General features: G+C 38.5%; 1 protein-coding gene across 1 annotated transcript in view; it reads right to left on the reverse strand.

The window, feature by feature from the left end:
• Positions 1 to 3,511: 3,511 nt before the first annotated feature.
• LOC149289442 (cyclin-G-associated kinase-like) overlaps positions 3,512 to 16,937 on the reverse strand; it is a 42,898-nt gene continuing 29,472 nt past the window's right edge. The window contains exons 19-28 of the mRNA XM_089490574.1: positions 14,407 to 14,600; positions 13,286 to 13,414; positions 9,718 to 10,236; positions 9,130 to 9,288; positions 8,019 to 8,156; positions 6,890 to 7,009; positions 5,208 to 5,411; positions 4,406 to 4,554; positions 3,764 to 3,940; positions 3,512 to 3,613 (exon numbers count right to left, since the gene is read on the reverse strand). Of these exons, the coding sequence (XP_089346700.1) occupies positions 3,512 to 3,613; positions 3,764 to 3,940; positions 4,406 to 4,554; positions 5,208 to 5,411; positions 6,890 to 7,009; positions 8,019 to 8,156; positions 9,130 to 9,288; positions 9,718 to 10,236; positions 13,286 to 13,414; positions 14,407 to 14,600 (1,891 nt within the window). The remainder of the gene's footprint in view (positions 3,614 to 3,763; positions 3,941 to 4,405; positions 4,555 to 5,207; positions 5,412 to 6,889; positions 7,010 to 8,018; positions 8,157 to 9,129; positions 9,289 to 9,717; positions 10,237 to 13,285; positions 13,415 to 14,406; positions 14,601 to 16,937) is intronic.

Consider the following 16,937-nt stretch of genomic DNA (forward strand, 5'->3'; position numbering starts at 1 on the left):
ATGGATTATGGGAGAAGGCGGAGTTTAACTTACGTGCGCATTTCGTCACTACGCGTGCGTGACAGGCGTTCTTCACGTACGCCCCGCCCCCTCCCTGCCGGTAGCTATCGATTGACGAATATTCTACGGCAGTCGGGAATTTTCCGTTTTCATAATAACTGCCTTTTTAGGGCATATATTTAACGGGAATGTAAATGTCTGCCTAACATGAACCCGGAAATAGCGATACATAATAGGGAAGCCATTCTATTGGTACTGCCGGGTTAATGCCATAGATATTTTTGTTACTAAGGTATTCAGAGGGGGCATATAGTTAAGACAGTTAAAAAGTTACAAACACATTTCTGCGCCGTTCGTCAGTGTAAACACTACAAATGGAAGCTTCCGGCAGCTGCAGAGGTGCCACGAAAAAAAAAAAGTACCCTGTTTCCCCGAAAATAAGACATACCCATAAAATAAGCCGTAGCAGGATTTCTAAACATTTGCGCAATATAAGCCATACCCCGAAAATAATACATAGTGATAGGCGTGGTTATGCAACGTACCGGCGCGGAGCGGTAAAGAAGACGGGCAGCCCTTCTCATCTGCCCCATCGTGACAGCTGCTATTTCGGAGGTGACCGGCAAGGTGCGGGCAGCCCCATCAACAAGGTCGGCTCCCCCTGTCAGGTCTATCTTTGAATAAATGTAGATTGTTGTACCATACTTAATAAAAATAAGACATCCCCTGAAAATAAGCCATAGTGTGTCTTCTTGAGGAAAAATAAATATAATATAAGTTGGCAATAGAAATTAACAGTGAGAAATGACTCCGCTGCCGCTTTGCCAAGATCTCTATTTCGAAGGTTCCACCATCCCCAGGCAAGAGGGTGTGCTGAAGCCCCAGGTACCCCCTCTCCACAGGTATACACAAACCACTGGCCCAAAGCACTGCACAACACCCATCACTCCTTTAGTCCAGGTGTATTTTTTGTGTTGCATGGTTGAGATCTGATCCATTTTGCAGGTAGGATTCTTTTTCTCACTAGTTTTGTGTGCACTGAAAACACCATGGTGAATCTGAGCCTCGGAGCTAAGTGCCTGACGAGGAAGACTGTTAGGCCATCGCTCCCTGGACTTGTGCCTTTCTAGGAAGGCTAGTAAAGCCTGAATTCCATTAGGTCCCAGGAAAGATCCAAGCCTTCCACTGACCTGCTGGCTGGAGGTCATCAGGAGACTGGCTCAGTCGCTGTAGCTGCCTGCGACAGAGAATGGTGTCCTCACATCAAAGGAACACAGGATGGGACAAAAGGTCACCACATGTCTTGAAGCAATTGCCTAATTCTTAATTGTGCCAGCACAAGGCACTCTCCAAAAACGTAGGAAGCATAAGCTGATATATCTGTTCTTGACCAAATGCACCAGTCTCGTGAGACAGGACACGGAATACGATGACAACACGATGTGCCAGAACATTAACCGCTTAACAACCAATGAAGGGCCAGGCACGTTACACAAAAACGGTCTGGTAACATCCAATGAGGTAATTTCATTAAACAAGCTTAGAAAGTAATCTACAATCACTTTCTTCGCTTAAAGTGTTGCTGTATAACACTGAGATAGGCAACATGGGCCGTGTGTGTCCCTTCCCCAGGACGCCAACATCTGCCATACACTGTTTGACGGCGGACACCCATTTTAAAAGAATGTAGGAGGTGATCAACGATCGATGGCAAGGCCTTCCTGAGAACTCTGAATACAGGCACTGGATTCAACCATGCAAGTCAATGGAGCCCAGCTTTCTAATCACAATGTGATTAGTGAAATATTAAAAAAAATAATTTAAAAAACATGGCAAAATGTAACTTATTGCCCAATAACTTGCAGAAAAAAGCAAAAAAACTATTTCTAGTTTTTCATTAGCTTTTTGGATGAGTGGTTTTTCAATTTTTAATCATATATATATTTTTTTATATATAGGAAATTAAATGAAATGATTAAAAAATTGAATCTGAAGAAAGCGCTTTTTGTCCTGCAAAAAAACAATATATAACTTGTGTGGGCCCTTTTAATGGGAAAGGAGAAAATTACAGCTAAACACAAGCACCACAAAAGTGTTAAAACAGCCTTGGTCACAAAGGGTACAAAAAACCCCCCAAAAAAACAACTGGTCCTTAAGGGGTTAATGCCCTTCATATGGAACTTAGCGAAACATTGTTGGGCAAAGAAAAAAAGAAAGATTACTAAGTAACAATAGGTAATTATATCCCTAACGTAATGGAGTGCGTAAAAAGAACAGCAAGCTGGAAGGAAAAGATGATGCTCTGCCAATTACTGGGCAGACGCTCTCCCTCTGCCTGCCAGTCTCTACTACTGAGCAAGAGAACAGTATATGTAGGATCGTGCATGAGAGAGGCTTCCGGAGTGCAGAAGACATTGGCTTTCAAAGATCACACGGAGTGTATGGGGGCTGACAGATAAAGCTAGTGGACACTGAAAGGAATGGAGCAATGGTATCTATAAAAGAAGTAAGAGGGATGCAGAGGACAGTAAAAGTTGCACACATTCATCTTTGCTGGGGGGGCCTGTTATTTAAAAAGAGAAATCCCACTGTTTACTATTACCGATATGTGATTGAAATACTTTTTTCAATAATGGTTCTAGTTTTCGCATAATATAAGGCCCTCAGGCAGCTCCATATTAGACACTTGCACTAGTCAAACACCCTGACTCCTTATCACACTGCCAGGGGTAAATAGAATGCCTTTGCCTTAATCAGCCAGCCGGACACCGAGTAATGAATATCTATGGAGAAAGGGACTTCTTCAGCATTGCCATGGAAAACAAGCTCAATGTCTGAACAAGGACTGAAAACAAATTACACCTTTCAGGTTTGCATATAAGCAAAGTTTATTGGAACAAAGTCAGGTTGTCAATGCTAACCTGCATTACTTTATACAACAATGTAATTTATGCTGAAGAAACAAAAATATTTCTTTCCCCATGAGACTTCCCCTTAAGGCATGTGCTGATGCTGCCTTTCGAATACCCATCATTGGTTATGCACCTTTAATATACATTCATGCTTAATATTATAATTAGGAGTTATTCACTTCCAACCACAAAGGACTTGAAGAAAACTGTTTTATTTATATGTACAATACAATGGGAATGATTATGTATTTACTACAATTGAGAAATGTACACCTACCATTGATTGTTGAGGGAAAGAAAGTGTCAGATCAAAATTCCATAATCAAACAATAGAGTTATATGTCTGATACATAAACTGCACCGAACAGCTCATGCTGGCCTACAAAAAAAAATGGAAAATGCCCTACGTACGTCGCTTGGAATGCACTTACAAAACAGGGACAGACATATGCCCGACATTAAAGAAAAATGTTTCATAGGCTGTTTTCTTTATACAAGTACATTGTACTTGGGAGAATAAAATGTGTGAGAATAAAACAGACCGACAAACAAAAACAGTCAGTTCCACTAAGAATGCAGACCCATTGAGCAGCTGCATTTTAAAAAAGGGATCGTGATCCTTGATTTTCAAATTCGGACCAGGCGTCGTTCAGCTCCATAAAAATCATTTTGGCGTACTGTTCATAAGGTTGTCCTGTTGCCTGAAGACAGAATGAAAATGTTTATAATATAAACTATAACAAATTGAAAACTGCACAACACTATCAGAAAAAAGCTCATTCACTTAATAGTTATAGGGCATCTTGTCTAATGTTAATTAAAAACAAAACAAACAAAAAAAAAAAACATACCTTATCAGGGTGAACCACAAGCACTGCTTTCCTGTAGTATTTTTTGACTTGCTCAGGGGTAACCAGCTCAGCCATGTTGACAGGTTTCCATTTTGTTTCCCCTTCCCACAACACCGTGTGTAAAGTGGAGATCAATGCTCTTATATTTCTCTCCTTCCCTTCAATCCAATCTAAAATCTGTACAAACACAATCATGAATGAAGCATAATAAGTCCAGGGTCTGGAGATATATAAATGACTGCTGCACAATAGCTCTGTGTGGGATAAGATAGGGACAGCATTTACAGTGTAAATAGAAAACACTTGACAGATTTCAACATCCCATACAAATTATTACCAACATTTACTTAATACATATGTAAATGTGAAATCTAACAATCATATCTGCTTTGATTCATTAAACCAATTTGTTGAGTGAAATGAAGAATCTCATCTCTTCACATTAAGCTATGCAGAGCCAGGTCAGTATATTGTATGGGAGAAATTTACTTGATCCTTGACCTGAAACTCACTGTTTAGTGAATAAAGCCCTTTTTGTGTACGTATGTATGTATAATATATATATATATATATATATATATATATATATATATATATATATACACACACACGGCCAAGAAAGATGTAAAACCTGGTGCCTACTTTAAGCTTCAATGGATCAATGTCCTTGGTCAGCTCTTGTCTTCTCATTTCAGCAATTGTTTTTGGACCTTGCTTTCCTGATTTTGTGGAAAACCCTTGGTTAGACAGAAGATCCCCAAAGTCACTTTCTGAAACCTTTGGCTTTGGTCCTGTAGCCAGATGAGGGAGTAAATTAATTAGTAACCAGAAAGGAAAAAAATCACCAATTATAACAGATAAGGCAATCACATAGATAATGACAGGAAAATGGGCAGGAAAAATTACACCCCAAGGCAGTGGGCGTATTCAGGCCTAGGCCAACTGTCAGGTTGCTGCTTCTTAGTTGGCTGGTTACATGAGAGATCCTGGATCTCCCCGACAGACAAAGTTACACCAGCACAGGCTCATAGCATGGATCCAGACAGACGCCATATACTGGAACTCAGCAGTAAGAACGGCAGCTGTGGCTTGGGGCTTTGCCCTGGGTGAAGCCGATGGCAGTATTGAAGTTAAGTATATTGCTGCCTCAAAGTATATATAGAAGAAAAGTTGCAATGTAAAAATATACTGTGATATGGTAGCAAACAATTTGTATACGGTACTATGCTACATTTACCTTACACTAACAGGGTGGCATAACACACACACAGAAATTAAGATAATGTGCTATCCTATTTGAGCTGGCATTATGCAAGGACATTTGCTCTAATTATAATTTCTGTTATTCCTTGACATTTGGCCATATTGTAACTTTTTACTTCTGTGTGTTTGTTTGTTTAGTTACTTTTGATGTTTCACTTATGTGGAAACAGAAGTAGCTCACCAAAACCTGGAGCTCTGATGCCCCTTTCCTCTCTCCCTCCAATTACACTGAAATTCACAGTATAGTTCGGCTTTGAGGGAATGACGGGCTTCTGTTGGGATTGCCATGCGTTACTGCTTGTCTGAGGTTTTCCTGCTTGCCATGGATTGGACTTCTGAGATGGCTTCTCAGTAGAACGTGGGGGTAATTTTTGAGACGATGATCCTAAATGAATCAGGAGAGATCAAGTTTAACAAGAAAACATAGATGTGATCTGGACAGAAACTCTTAATGTTAAATGTAAAAAGCAAAAGCATGAAAGTGCGCATCAAACCCGAGGGACAAAACAGACCAGGATCTGCAGGTACTCTCCTTAAACATAATTGCTTTAAACTTGTCTGAAAATGTGGATTAAACAAGTGACCAAGCACAAATGCAGAAAATCTATCCTATTCGTACTGACACTTGTTTTTTAGTCAATAAAAAAAAATAAAAAAAATTATCGTAGTAGATAGATCAGCTATCAAAAGCTTTTAACTGTCATGATGTGATACTGCAGAAAAAATAGTCCCTAGGCAATCAATTACCGAATTTGCTTAATTATAAGACGACCCCCAAAATGTGATTATTAATTTAGAAAAAAGCCTGAATATAAGACTACTCTATAAGAAATTTTTTTTACTAGTAAATATTAATTCCCATGTAAACTATTTTTCCATATTTAATAACTATGACTGAGAAAGATGCATTTTTTTTATTCTTTTATTTGCCAAACTGCAACAGTTATGTACATCTGCCCCCCCAGGCTTGCTACACTGCCCCCCAGATTTGCCTTATACCCCCTATTTGCACCCTGGTATGCCTTATATACCCCTCGATATGTGCCCCCCCCCCTCGACTTACCAATGCATTCTTAGATTTGTCCTCCGTGCTCCAAGTGTCAAGTGGGGGCAGCTGGTGGACGTCTGCACCCATCGCAGACAACCTCCTCTGCTACCCAGGACTTCCACCGGATCTTCTATTACTAAGCACTGGAAAGCCGTCACGCCGTCGCTTATAGAAGCTGCGGAGGTTGTCTGCGCGCATCGTGCAGACGTCCACCAGCTGCCAGAGAGGAAGATCCGGGTCCCTGCAGAGCTGCGGGGGATCTGGATCTTAGTCTTATAGCCAGACCTTTTAGAGCACAGGAGAGAGAAGGGCCCCAAGCGGTTCGTTCATGAAAAAATCTTCAGTAACTGCTTGGTGCCTCTATGTCTTCTCCGCTCCCTGCCACCACCGTTTCGGCGCTGCCCTGACTGTCTCGGTCTCGGTAGTGGAGCTTCATGCTGAGCGCCGGAATATGACATGATATCCCGGTGCTCGGCAGTGAAACCGCACCCACCATGACGGAGCAGAGTGATAGAGGCCCTGCACTCCCACCACACGATTTTAGCAAGGTAAGTGAATTACAAAAGTGTGTGGGGGTAGATCTAAACAGGAATGGAATATTTTGATCCAGGAGATAACATACATACCAGGTGTGTCCAACCTACATCTCCCATAATGCTCTTTCAGCTAAGGGGCTGGCTGAGGAGGATGGGAGATGTAGTCCTGCAGCAGCTGGAGGGCCGCAGGTTGGACGCCCCTGAGATATACTATACCATGCAACCCATAGTTACAGTGCTATTTTATAGGCACTGGTTATATTTGCGTAGCTAGGTTACCTTGAATAGAAGAACTAAGGTTGTCAAGATCAGCAAATGGGTCAAAATTTGAGGACTTTGCTTGGTTAAATGATGCACTCGAAGATGTACTCAATTGACTTGTGGAAGTAAAAGCTGGGCCTGGATCATAAAAGAAAGAAAGTCACATTACACTGCAACAATAACATGATTTGACTATGGTTACTTTAATTAGAGCTGTCATTTTTCTGTAAAATTTAATTGTGAGGATTATCGGTAGACCGGAATGTAAATGGCAGTGGGTATAAGAAGTTGAGAGTGCCTGTAAGAGGAGGATTTTGCTCATATACAAGCTATTAACCCCTAGGTTTTTCTTACTCTAAAGTCTGGAGCTCTTTTTTGCTATTTTTACCATGTTTGTTAAACCACAATTGCCCTTTTCATATTTGATGTACCAACACAAAACAGATATTTTTTGGAAGACAGGCAGTACATTCCTTTGAAATCACAGAAGCACATAAAACATATTAGTGCCAGTATGATAAAATCTACACTAACAAACTAACAAAAATTTACTTGCATTTTTGCATAGCATTTTTTCTACATACAATAATAAAGTCTTTGGTTGACAACATTCTCTGATTACAGTAATACCTCATAGCAAAGGGTTTTTTTGTTTTGTTTTGTTTTTTTAATACATTTTCCACTTGTTATAGGTATTAAAGGACATTTTTTTGTAATTTTGTTTTCTCATTTTTTTTGCACTTTTCCCAGAGCAAAATGGTTGGGATCTCTCTTGTATCTTGTGAATGCCAATGATGTCATTGTGACATCACTGGACTCCCTAAAGCTTTTTTGTCCCCATTTTTTGGAATAAAAGGAATCTTTGTTTCTCTCCCTTTTACCTCTGATCTCACCTGCTTTAATAACACAAATAATCAGGAAGCAGGGCTCCATTGCTGGTCACAGTACCTGTGATTAGCCAACAGGAGATCAATCAGAGATCCCATCTAGGTCTCTGCTCTTCGAGTCTTTCTGGTGGATATCGGCGACACCGCCGAAGGGAATGCTCAATCATACATATTGATTGTATATATACACTCACACACAGAACAAACATGCGTAGATTGTAAATGCACTCATTGTCTTAAAAGAAAATACGTTTACATACCTTCAAAAGCACTTTTTTTAGTTTGTGGGATGAAAAAATTGTTGTTCCCCGAAGGTTCTTCCCATGAATTCCATCCACTCAGAAGGTCTGGATTGCTTGCAGATGAAACCATTTTTACTTGTGGGGTTGATAAATTATCTTACAAATAGAAACAAAAGGTCTTAGTTGGCTTCATCGACATGTTTAGTACTATAATCAGAATAATATGGTTACACCCATGTAGCTATAAATATCACTGATATCAATTAAAAGGTAGTGTTTCAGAAATCGTATGCAGTGCAGTCAATAAGGGTAATATGTACACACACACCATATTCTAGTCTAAAGATTCTGTAGATTGTGGGACAGTGTACTGAAGGTCTGTGGGTCTAAAGGTTCTTAAAGTTTAAATCATAAAAACGAGTTGCAGGAAAGTTAAAACATCTTATATAGGTTAGCGCAGTTGAATGTGAGACATTTTTTTCCCTCCAAAAACGGTTACAAACAAGTGGGATCCCTATCCCATCCATATTTTCCATTCCTCTGTAGTTTCACATTGGGTCTTCTAGCCCTTACGAAAAAAATTACTGCAGTTTTTCTTAAGTAATACTGCAGTTTTTTGGACATGAAAAAACTGCAATACTGCACTTTTACTGCAGTATTACTGCAGGTTTACTGCATTTGTACTTCACTGTACTGCAGTTGTTTTTGTACGGAAGTACAAATGCAATAAAGTTGCAGTACATTGAAGTACAACTGTAGGTTTGCAATATAAAAAAAAAGTGCAGTAAACGTGCAGTAAAACTGCAGTACAGTGAAGTACAAATGCAGTATTGCAGTTTTTTCATGTCCAAAAAACTGCAGTATTACTTCAGAAAAACTGCAATATTTTTTTTGTAAGGGAGCAGTTTTGGGATTTGCTATGTTTATTCTTTTTAATTTAAATATTAACATTAATTGTCTTAATATTCTCTCACTACATGTTTGGGGTCTTGGTCATCCAATTGGGCAGATCTGCTGCCCCCCTGGACATGACAGCTTAGGCTAAAATACATCCCTGATTGACTCCAAACACCAAACTTCTAACCTTACTCCAAATTCTTATAATATGCAAAGCAAAAACATGCATTACCCAAATTCAAAAAGTCCATGTTGGTAGCTGGTGCGGCACTTTTAGCTGATGGATATACATTGGGCGTAGATGCGGAGTGTGGACTAATCAAGCCTTCAAAAAGATCAGGACCACTAGACTTGCTTTCCGATATAGTGGTTGCAAACGGATCAAATATATCTAAAGACGCCAGGAAAACAATGGGAAAAGGTTCATTCTTTTCAATCGAAATTGGGAGCATTACATGTAGCTCAGTGCATAGAGTATCAATGTGCCAACACTGATATTAATTTCCTACTTTTCAGTTGCTGTTTGTTAGGAAAACAGACAACAGCTGCCAATTACATAACTTCTTTGGTTTCATTCATATATCAAAAGACAGAAATCTTGAAAATGAAAAATCCAAGTAGCAGATTACACTACACATTCAAATAAAAATAAGGGAAATGTATATTATTTATACAATTGTTTGTTCACAGGGCTCAGTGTGACACGGTTTTGAAACATTAGAAGGTTACCTACCGCAGGGACCAGACAGAAAACAGAGAAAAATGCAAGCATTCCGTTGTTCCTGGTGCCATGTTTGCCTCATGAGAAATTATTACCTACCAGAAGATGACAGAGGAACATCAAATGAAGTGCTTGATGATCCTGCTTTGGGCTGAGGAGGTCCACTATAAAAGAAGTTCTCTTCTCCTCCGCCTAGTAAGTCTGTTGCTTTGAATTCTGATGCCATATTATCAGGTAATAAATTGTCAGCAAACAAATTGTCCAATAAAACTGCATTACTTGTGGAATTCTTTATTTCTGAGGACGAGCTATTGGTGTCCAAAGTTACAGCTGTTGAATGAAGTCCCAGCAGATCTGCTTCATCTTCGCCTGCAGGTTTTGAAGACTCTACAGTAAATGAGTCAGGATCTGCTTCAAACAAAACCTCTTCGGTTTCGGAATCTTTTGTGTTGGCAGATGATCCTGTTTCTTCAGAAGGCCCTTTATTATGCTCTTGAGAGAAAGAGTAAAACTCTTCATCAGATGGTTCACTTTTCGTGTCACTTGTGCCTTCATTGTGATAGTCTCTCTGTATATATTCCTGATCGCCAATGTCAACATCTCTCCCTTCCATTTGATCTACAAGAAATTAAGATACAAGTTCTGTTGCAATTTCTAACAGTGCTAAGCAATGTAAGAATAATGCTAATGGTTTACACTCATGTTAAAGTAGAAACATCATACAGAGTCTATTCTGTATAACATATGACATGATATAAAACATAGAATAAAGAAAAGTCACAGGTAAAATACAAGTTTCCAATTTAACTTGGTACAATGATACATACTATAATTGCATATATTAAATATGTGTATATCTTATATATGTATATAACTGAATACATGAAGGACTGGCAGCCACTGAACAGGTTTCTTCAAGCCAAGATGGCACACAGCTGAATGTACTACACTGTCCAGTTACAGAGATTAGGATGAGAAGTGATTGACAGATATGGAGGAGGGGTTATGTGGTGTTATGGAGTTATCTCTAAGATCTCTTCAGGGAAGTATATCCGATAATACACACGACAGATGAACATACTAAGAGTAGACTAGGAGATGCGTGGACATAAAAACAGACAGCTTAACATTATAATGAAAGAATACTATTGTAGGGAAAACAACATCAGCACAAAATATTAATTAGCAAAACATACTTCATTTTGGTGCCAGAAGAACGACCCTTTACCCCTCTATCAATGAGTGACAAAAATTGTATTCAATAGATGACAAAAAAAAGTTACGTAATTAAGTAAAGGATGGGCAATGCATGAATACAAAGACTTCTATTACAGTTCCCTCCACTAATATTGGCACCATTGGTAAATATAAGCAACCCTTTGATCTTTTCTTAAAAAAAAAAACTACACGAAAATACTCTGCTCTCGTGGATATAAAAAAAGTTATTATTGGCACCCCTATGAATTCAGAAGTATATTCCCATTGATTCTTGACATTTTTTAGTACACCTGGGTGACTAGGAACAGGGGATTCTTTCACCGGGGTAAATATTATGTAACACATAGGCCAAATTCCCTTAGTCATTCTTCACAATGGGAAAGACCAAGGAATATAGCAGTAACGTGCAGCTAAATGGGAAGTGGCTATAAGAAAATACCAAAAGCATTGAAAATGCCAATTTCCATCATTAGGGCAATAACTAAGAAGGACCAGCCAACTGAAACCGTTATAAATTAACCTGGAAGAGGAAGTATGTCTATATTGCCTCAACGCACTGTGAAGAGGATGGTTCAAGGGGCCACAAACTCTCCAAGAATCATAGCTAGAGAATTGGAGAAGATAGTTGCTTCTCAGGGGTCAGAAAGTCTCCAAAACTATGATCCAACATCACCTATATTGCCACAAGTTGTTTGGTATGGTCTTCAGTTTGCCAGACACAACTAACTTCATATGGGGATCGGGTACCATGGTCAGATGAATAAACACCAGAGGTGAGTTTGGAGCACACAGAGAGGTAACCATATGGAAAAGTACCTCATTCATACGCATGGCTAAATATGGCGGTGGCTCTTTAATGCTTTGGGGGCCAGAGGACCTGGACAGTTTGCTAGAAAATATGGCATCAAATATCAACAGATATTAAACACCTAACTGGATCTGCCAGAAAACGTAAAATGGGCTGTGGTTGGGTCGTCCAGCAGGACAATAATCTGAAACATACATAAATCAACACAAAAAAATGGTTTACTGACCACAAAATCAAGGTCCTACCATGACCATTACAGTCCCCTGACTTGAACCCCATAGAAAACCTGTGGGATGAACTGAAGATGAGAGTCTTAGGGCTTAGGGGGGACTTAATAACTATGTATAAATATATAAGGGGACAGTACAGAGATCACTCCCAGGACCTATTTATACCCAGGACTGTATCTATAACAAGGGGACATCCTCTACGGCTGGAGGAAAGAAGGTTTCTACACCAGCACAGACGGGGGTTCTTTACAGTAAGAGCGGTGAGATTATGGAACTCTCTGCCAGAGGAAGTGGTGATGGTAAACTCAATAAAAGAGTTCAAAAGGCGCCTGGACGTGTTTCTTGAAAGCAATAATATTACAAGTTATGGATATTAGATTAATAGGGACAGAACGTTGATCCAGGGATTTATTCTGATTGCCATATTTGGAGTCGGGAAGGAATTTTCCCCCTGGTATGGGGCAATTGGCATCTGCTTCATAAGGGTTTTTTGCCTTCCTCTGGATCAACACAGTAGGGACACAATATGTATATAGGTTGAACTTGATGGACTTTGGTCTTTTTTCAACCTTATGAACTATGTTACTATGTTACTATGAGTCCACCAGCGTCGAATTTCAAAACTAATAATTTGGAGACATTTTGTATGCATTATAGGAGAAGACTCAGAGCTGTTATCTTGGCAAAGGGAAGTAGCGTAAAGTTTTGACTAAAAGGGTGCCAATAATTGGGCCACACCACACATACATTTAACATGATTTTTTTGATAAAACTTGTTTTGTGTTTGCAATAGCTTGATATCTGTGACAGGAAAGGGAAAGATCAAAGGGTTAAACAAACATTTTCTTTGCTCATATTTAAAAAGGTGTCAATATTAGCAGAGGGCACTGTGTACCAGTATTTCTGCAACAGGAGATATGACTACCTTACTTTCTTTTGATTTGCTACCTTACTTTGTAGGACAGCAAACTCTCAAATCACACAATGCTATGTTATTGTCCATTTTTGGGAAAAAGTAAAGCATTTCGGTGCTTTCATAATCTTGTCGGATGTGACAAAGGTATACACTATTGTTATTACTATGCAATCTGTGGAATAACACAAAGATCAAAACCTCACTTCCCTCACAGGACATCTGTTTGAAATGTATGGTCAGGTTGCAGCGATCCATTTACCTTTAGTTTACCTTAGGGTCTACGTTACGACATCAAATGTTGTAGCCTATACAAGGTAACAAGTGATATGTCTGTAAAGTAGTGCTCACAACACCCACACAAGTTTTATTTTTTTTTCTTTTATGCGCCCTCACTAAACACTTAAAAGCTTTAATATGATGGATATTTCATTACTCTAAACTGAAGGGTATAAGGACAAGAGTACCAGGCAAGAAAATGTAGATTAGAAAATATACCTTGCCAGTCAAGAGTTTGAAAAAAGTTGTTTTGATGGAGTGTATTGGAGTCTGGAGACTTTTCTTCTTGGGAGTTTTCAGCCTCATACTGAGCAGTTGATCCTGGTTGCCTGGGTAATTCAGGTTTTCCTATTAAAAAAAGGAGTTGTGCATGACACAAGATTAAGAAATTGCTGACAGAATTAAAATGTAAAGAGTAAATTAAGGCTTAATATATATATATATATATATATATAAAAAAATTGGCTACATTTTAACATTTTTAAATTGTATTCAAAATATTGAATCCATAATTTATTTTTGTCAGAAGTTCCCAAATATAGTTTTTAAAGCTGGGCCGACACCACTAGCAAGAGGTACAGAACTTTGCTTTTCTGTAAGGAAAATACAATTAACGGCTGAGGCTGTAACGGTGAAGTGGCAGTGGGTCTGGAAACAAAGATTTTTGTTTTTTTGCTGGTGGTATTTGTGCCCCAATGAGGTTTTTCAAAAACATCAAAATACATTAAGTGCTTATTTCAAACGAATATTTGGGATGATACAATTGCATTTGCCAGTACCAGAAAATGCCTGCTGAATTGGGGATTGAAAACCAGCCAATCAAAACAGCTAATGCTCATTTTTTACTTAATTCTCAGTACAATCAAATTTGCGATTACTTATCCTTTATCACTGCCATTGCAACAATATAAAAAAAAATACCCTGTTCTGAGCTCATGTTTTCTGTTTCAAAGAACGTTTTGAACCTTTGCGTTCCTGGTCCATTAAACTAAAATAGCACAGAGCCAGGAAAGCTACAAAACCTCTTGAGTTCCTCTGTGCATATTTTGATTCTTTTATTAGCACCAAGGACAGCAAGACCTCCAAACTCTCCATATGTAGAATGTCCATAATGGGATGTATTTGGAAGTTCTACAGCAGCAGGAACTACTGCTGTAGATATTTGGGAAGCTAATAAAATATCATGCACACTTTACGCAAGAAAAAAAAATCTCTCTACAAAATGATATAATTAGTGGATGATTTCATGGAAACCTGCCCAGCTTTATTAATAAAGCAACAAACATGAAAGGAATTATAAAACTGAACCAAAGTAAACATACATTAGACTAAACTATTACCAAATTTAGACAAGATTTCTTGCTGCTCCTCCCGGGTTGAAAACAGAATCTTGGGATTTAATCTTTTTGTGTTCAGATTTTCCCAGGGTGGAGTGACATCAGCAGGTCTATCTCGAGGAGACACCTCAACTTCAAGAGTTACTTGAAAGAGATCAGGGTATTTTTCTTGTATATCACATGCGTCAAGGTCATACCTGGAATACAAATGATCTTCTGTTTATGGTTGCCAATGTAATCAATTATTGATCATTGTTAACAAATGACCACAGACTAGAATTAGTTACAGGACACAAGGATTACACAGAATGATCAATACCTTGATTATCATGAAAACAAAAGAAAGTAGCAGATGTGATGATGTGATGAAGTTCCTTACAGCCAAGCCCCTGGTATATACTAGGCTTAACTTGTTCACTATATAATAATAAAGCAGGGCTTTGCATGTGTGTGTGTATATCTTTTAGCACTATATCTGAGCTGACTATATAAAGCTATATAAAGTTTGAGTCTGAGGTATTCTACAGTGGATGGTGTTGATGGTCTTGCATGTGTCCTGTGGCAGCAGTTTTAGTTATTTTCTGTAAATAATGTCAAGCTATAATTTTCCCAAGAGTTAAAAATACAAATGTTATACACACCGTTTAAGGCTTTTTTAAAAAAAATGTTTTAAAGTTTTATGCACAGCTTTTCATGCAAAAATAAGAACTGTCCTGACCTGTTCATTTTTTTTTCAGCCCATCTATTCTGCCCATTTTTCCTGATGGAGAGACTCAGTCCATGCTCTTGTCTTGGATTCAAGACAGCTTTATACCTATCCCATGCATTTTTGAATACCCTTGTTGTACAAGTCTCTACTATCCTCTCGGTAAAGTAAAAACGGCGATAGATAAATGGAGCACCCTATAAATTATTATTAATTGGCTTTTTTCATAGATCATAGTTGGCGGACAGACTGTATGTAGTAAAACACAGTCTGTTCACCAGCTATGAGCCATGAAAAAATTCAACATATAATGAAATATAATGGCCCTTTAAACAGCTACCCACGAACATACTTTAATTGTTCATAACTTAAGTATAACAGGTTGCAATCTATTATACTTCCGTTAGGCAATCATTGTATCAAATATTGTTTTATAATTATTGTGTCATGGAAGTATCTTGTTGGGCAAAGTTCCAAAACAGTACTGCTGTGCCCCAACTTCTCAGTCATCTTTAACCCCTTCGTGACAAAGGCTGATTTTACTTTTTGTACCCTTCGTGACAATGGCCGTTTTAACATTTCTGCGCTGCTCGTGTTTAGCTGTAATTTTCTTCTTTCCCGTTTACTGAACCCACACACATTAGATATTGTTTTTTTCAGGACAAGAAGGGCTTTCTTTAGATGACATTGTTTTGATTGTATCATATTATTTACTATTAAAAAAAGTATAAAATATGGTGAAAAATTTAGAAAAAAATGACTGTTTCTAACTTTTAGTTGAAAAATCTTTTACTCATCTATAAAAGGTAATAAAAAAACCTGCTAAATAGATTCTACTATTTGTCCTGAGTTTAGAAATACCCAATGTTTTTATGTTTTTTTGCTTTTTTCTGCACGTTATGGAGCAATAAGTACAGGTAGCGTTTTGCTATTTCAAAGCCATTTTTTCCAAATCTGGTAATTCTTCCCTCCATGTGCCATTTCGGGTATCTTTGAAGCCGGCCAATGCAATTTACCCCATTAAATCATATATTTTTGAAAACTAGACAGCCCAGGGTATTCCAAATGCTGGTATTTTAACCCTTTCCAAGCACTTATTCTACCATCAGCCTTTGTCAAACTTTATGGTAGTAATTTTTTTGCATTTGTTTTTTCACACACATTTTACTTTAGGTATGAATAAACAGGTTCTGGTATATGTCACTATCAAAAAACACCCCAATATGTGTTTAGCAACATCTCCTGAGTACAGCGATACCTCACATGAATGATTTTGCCTGGCTGTTTGGGGGCAAAAGGGCCACATTTGGGACATGCACATTTTTCAATGTTGAACTTTGGCATTTGGGGATCCACTGCCCATGCTCTATTTGGTACATCTTTGAGCCGGGCCATTTCAGTGTGCCCAACAAAACCATATATTTTTGAAAACTAGACACCCCAGGGTATTTTAAATGCTGGTATTTTAACTCTTTGCATGCACACATTTTACCACCAGCATTTTTTCAGTTTGCAGTAGTATTTTTGTGTGTGTATTTTTCCCACACACACCTACTTTATGTATGAATTTACAGCTCCTGGTATATTCCGCTGTCACACGACACCCCAATATGTGTTCAGCAACATCTCCTGAGTACAGTGATACCACATGCATGGGTTTGTCATTTTTGGGGGGGAACTAAAAGGCCACATTTGGTACGTGTGCATTTTTCTAATTGGAAATTAGATGTGTGGCCATCCTTCCCCCCCGTGTTAATTGGGACCTTGTTGAACCCGGCCAATTCAATTTACCCCATCAAATCATACATTTTTTAAAAGTAGACACCCC

Source organism: Sceloporus occidentalis, unplaced genomic scaffold (assembly GCF_023333645.1).
Source record: "Sceloporus occidentalis isolate IW3139 unplaced genomic scaffold, rSceOcc1.0.p SCAF_45, whole genome shotgun sequence".
Taxonomy (NCBI): domain Eukaryota; kingdom Metazoa; phylum Chordata; class Lepidosauria; order Squamata; family Phrynosomatidae; genus Sceloporus; species Sceloporus occidentalis.